The sequence below is a fragment of the Myotis davidii genome, unplaced genomic scaffold (genome assembly GCF_000327345.1).
Source record: "Myotis davidii unplaced genomic scaffold, ASM32734v1 scaffold2965, whole genome shotgun sequence".
NCBI classification, from domain to species: Eukaryota; Metazoa; Chordata; class Mammalia; order Chiroptera; family Vespertilionidae; genus Myotis; species Myotis davidii.
In genome coordinates, this window is record NW_006296512.1 from 9,493 (window position 1) to 14,323 (window position 4,831).

General features: G+C 39.1%; 1 protein-coding gene across 1 annotated transcript; it reads left to right on the forward strand.

Annotated features, from left to right (window-relative positions):
* Nucleotides 1–2,818: 2,818 nt before the first annotated feature.
* On the forward strand, nucleotides 2,819–3,766 carry LOC102770211 (olfactory receptor 3A1). The gene has a single exon (XM_006771852.1). It carries the CDS (start codon nucleotides 2,825–2,827, stop codon nucleotides 3,764–3,766), a length of 942 nt encoding a protein of 313 aa, XP_006771915.1. The 5' UTR covers nucleotides 2,819–2,824.
* The last annotated feature ends 1,065 nt before the right edge of the window (nucleotides 3,767–4,831 follow it).

Below are 4,831 nucleotides of genomic sequence, written 5' to 3' on the forward strand. Positions count from 1 at the left end.
CAGTGTGCCTATGTGTATTCTTTTTCTCCATTTCAATGTAAACCAAAGCATACTATATTCATCCTACAAGTTGTATTTTACATTTAATAATATGGCTTTGGTATCTTTCACATTAGCACAGACAGAGCTGTTTTCTATAGCTGCATAGTATTCCTTTGTAAGGATATACCATTATGAATTTAGCCAGTCCTCTGTTAAAGGACAGTTAGGTTATTTTCAATTATTTGCTATTACAAACAGTGCTGCAACAAACAGCCTCATGCATATGTCACTTTTTAAATGTGCCCATATATCTGTTAGATAAATTCTCAGAAGTGGAATTTCTGGGTGAAAGGACAAACACACTAGTAATTTTGAAAAATATTGCCAAATTTTCCTTGTTCCTTTTCAATTCTACCTTACAACTACCATGCAAATTCCCCTTGTGGCCAACCCTAACCTGGAATCATACAGAGAATGGAATTTGGGAATGTAGTTCCACCTTAGCTAATTTGCTGGAAGTTTTAAATTTTTATAGATCAGTCAATTTTGGTTATTTTTAAGTTTTTTCTATATTTTGAGTCATCCTTATACTATTAAAATTCCACATTTCCCCCCAATAATTTTAATTTTGTATTTAAATATTTGATCCATTTAGAATTTTATTTTTGCAAAATATATGAGGTATATATACAACTTACATTTTTCCAAGATAGTTATGTTATTGCTTCTATTCATAGTACTTATTGCACAGACATTTTCCTATTCATTTAAGATGCCACTTACCTCATGTATTAAATTCCAACATTACCTTAGGTCTATTCCTGGACTTGTCATTTTTTTAAAGCTTATAAAATGTCATTTTATTTTCATTTTTTCTCAGCTTTTTTGAAGTATGACTGACAAATAAAATTAAAATATGCTTGAAATGTACAACATAATGATTACATACATTTACATTGTGAAAGGATTCCTACAATCAAGTTAATGAACACATCTATCACCTTACATAGTTACATTTTTTTTTGGTGAGAACATTTAAGTTCTCTTAGCAAATTTCAATGATGCAATGCAGTATTATTAACAACTAGAGGCTTGGTGCACAAATTCGTGCATGGGTGGGGTCCCTTGGCCTGGCCGGTGATCGAGGCCGATTGGGGCCGTCTCACCCAGTCCTGATCAGCCAGACCCCAGCAGCAAGCTAACCTACTGGTTGGAGCGTCTGCCCCCTCATGGTCAGTGTGCATCATAGTGACTGGCTGAGTGGTCAACCAAACAGTTGACCAATTGGTCGGACACTTAGCATATTAGGCTTTTATATATATAGATAGTCACCATCTTATACCTTTAATCCTTAAACTTCATTCTTCTTTTAACTAAATGCACCCTTTTTCCAGCCTCTCCCCATTTCTTATAGTTCTTTTCTAATTTCTTGATTTGATTTTTTAATCAATGTTCTTTCTTTTTGTTAATATATTTACTTAAGGTTATACATTTTCTTCTGAACATTGATTTAATGATAATTCTTTAGTGTGTATTGATTTCATTATCTCCCCTTTTCCTCCCACAGACATTATTCATTTTTAGTTTTGATTCCCTCTTTGGTCCAACTGTTTCTTAAAATATTGGGATTTATTGGTAAAAATTATTTTCCTTTAAATTGGATTGTGATTAAATATTATTGTTTGAATTATTTATGCTTTAAGAATTTTCAAAATTTCTGGTTTATATATGCTCTTTGGGGAGGGTGAATGTTTTATGGGTATTTGAAAAAAGTGAGTATAAAAGAAAAAAAGAAAAAGATGAGCATGTCAGTTCTACCTCTTGAATCATTAATTATATTGATGTCTTTTATAGCCTTACTTTTCTGTCAAATTAACTCTATTATAAAAGTCACTAAAATCCACTAGCTATTATTCTATTTCTTCTTGAAATCCTGCACTTTGGGCTGTATATATCAATACCAGATATTGGGAGCATTCATTTGCATAACTATTATGTCTTCTGGCACATAATAGGGGTGAGGTACTTTAGCATTTCCCTGTCTGTAATCAATGTAGATAGGTAACAGACGTAGGACCTATCTGTTTTCTTTATCTCTCACCCCAACTCTATGTTTTGTCTACAGCCTGCAAATACAGCTTGCCTGTGAGATCTGTCATTTAGCTCTCCCTTGCTTCTTGAATCCAACTCAGGTTCACAGAGGTAATGATGCCATACTATGCACCCTACTCCCATTATTGCAAAGAAGGGCTTTTGGTTTTATTCCCTAGTGAGTGCCCTTTTGTTATGGAAATTATACTTGTCTAGATTTTACTATGGTCATGGATTTTTCTCTTTCTTCCACTTTCCTATTTAACCTCCACTATTCTTGAAGTCCTCTGATCTAGTTTGTGCATTAAGAGTTTTGGATATTTACTAGTTTCATTGAAGATAGAATCTAATTTGTATTCTTGTTTTGTCTGTATTGAGAAGAGATTTGAGAAAAGAAAATTCCAGATTTACTCTGCTATGTTTAAATCAAATACACGTTCTACTTATTTATTTTTCCCAAGGGTTTTTCCTTTCATAATCTCTACTAATAGATTCTTTCAGCTAATACAAGGAGAGAAGTCCAGAATGATGTCACCTGTCCATGTACCTAAGAATGAAGAAAGCCATTGAGGTAAATGTCACAAGCGAGTTAATAGCTGTGGCATGTCTTGGGAGTAGGAAAGTTCTTACTTGGGGAGCGGGTACTGAGTAAAAACCTCAGCATATAGAAAAAAATATTTGTTTTCTTTTTGAATAAATATATCAAGAGGAATGATTCTTTATCTTCTTGGATGTTTTCCTGCAGGAACTAATGCAGCCAAAATCTGGGGCCAATGGAACAACTATTACTGAGTTCCTTCTATTGGGCTTGGTGGAGACACCAGAGCTGTGGCCTCTTATCTTTGTGTTCTTCCTGTTTGCCTACCTGGTCACAGTTGGGGGCAACCTCAGCATCCTGGCTGCCATCTTGATGGAGCCCAAACTCCACACCCCCATGTACTTCTTCCTGGGAAACCTTTCAGTGCTGGACATTGGGTGCATCACTGTCACTGTTCCCTCAATGTTGAGTCGCCTCTTGTCCCACAAGCGTGAAGTTCCCTATGGAGCGTGCCTCACACAGCTTTTCTTCTTCCATCAGTTGGCTGGTGTGGACTGCTTTCTGTTGACAGCCATGGCCTATGACCGATTTCTGGCCATCTGCCGGCCCCTCACCTACAGCGCCCGCATGAGCCATTCAGTCCAGTGGATACTGGTGGCTGTGTCCTGGGCCTGTGCCTTCACCAATGCACTGATCCATACTATTGCCCTAACTACACTCAACTTCTGTGGTCCCAATGAGGTCAATCACTTCTACTGTGACCTGCCACAGCTCTTCCAGCTTTCTTGCTCCAGCACCCAACTCAATGAGGGGCTGCTCTTTGCTATGAGTTTCGTAATGGCAGGTGTACCTGTGGTTCTCATCATCACCTCCTACATCCACGTGACAGCTGCAGTGCTACGGATCCGCTCAGTGGAGGGCAGGAAGAAAGCCTTCTTCACATGTGGCTCCCATCTCACTGTGGTTTGCCTTTTCTATGGAACTGGTATCTTCAACTACATGCGTATGGGTTCACAAAACGCTTCAGACAAAGATAAAGCTGTTGGAATTTTTAACACTGTCTTCAACCCCATGCTGAACCCAATTATCTACAGCCTCAGGAACCCTGATGTGCAGGGTGCCCTCTGGCGGGTAATCACAGGGAAGCGTCACTGACTTAATTAGGGTTCCACTGTCACTTCCTCCTATTCTCTTTTGGACTAAAGGAGAAATCCTCTGGGGCCAGTAACCAGGACAAATGAGTCAGAACTGTTCCTATCTCTCTGAGCATAAGGATTTTTTCTTTTTTGGTAGGGGTAATAGTTATTGCTTCCCAAAGAACCCATGCCCAGTTATAGTTTATAAATATGTAAATTAATGCTGTCAGTTCCCTTGACAAATTGCAACTTCAGTCACGGTGAGCTCCCTTTTCTGGGTAGAAGTGAAACCTTGGAAGCCCTGAATGCCTGCAGGTTCAAGTCCCATAGGAAAGGACTCTGGTTATAGCCTGGGTTTCCCAAATATTCCTGCAAATTCTCCCCACCAGAGGGTCATCTGATTCCCTGGAGTTCAGGTATAGTTGGTCTGGTAATAAAACATAGGCCTAGAGATCAGGATTATTTTACTTATCTCATCAGGCTTCTACAAGTCTAAAAATGCAGCTCATGTCTTTCTATCACACAAAGATGCCCTGGAATATAGAGGGGACAAATGGGAGCAGAATGGTCATGTGTTCTCTAGTAACTCTGGAGAACATGATTCCTGTGTGCAAATTTAATAAAAACTCCTCATCCTAGGATATGTTTAATGATTTTAGAGAGAGGGAAATGGAGAGAGAAATATTGATGTGAGAGAGAAACATTGATCGTTTGCCTCCCACAGATGCCCCCACTGGTGGTCAAAGACACAACCTAGATATGTGCCCTGATTGGGAATTGAACACACAATCCTGAAGAATGTCAGAAGACACATTCTTCTTCTGTGTCCTCAGGGGTAGGCCCACTGACCTCATTCCAACTGCAGATCTTGAAGTGACCCCATAATCCAGCTCTTACCCTTTGAAGCAGAGGCTAGGAACACTTTTGCCCACTCAGGGACTTGGAGGAAGACAGGGTCTCACAGGTAGTTCTGCCAAACTTGGTCTGACTGTGGTTCTTGCAGAAGCCCTATAACCAATATCGAATTTCAAAGAGACATCTCAGCAGTTTATTGGGACCAGCTCCAGGCATCCCTGCCAGAAGC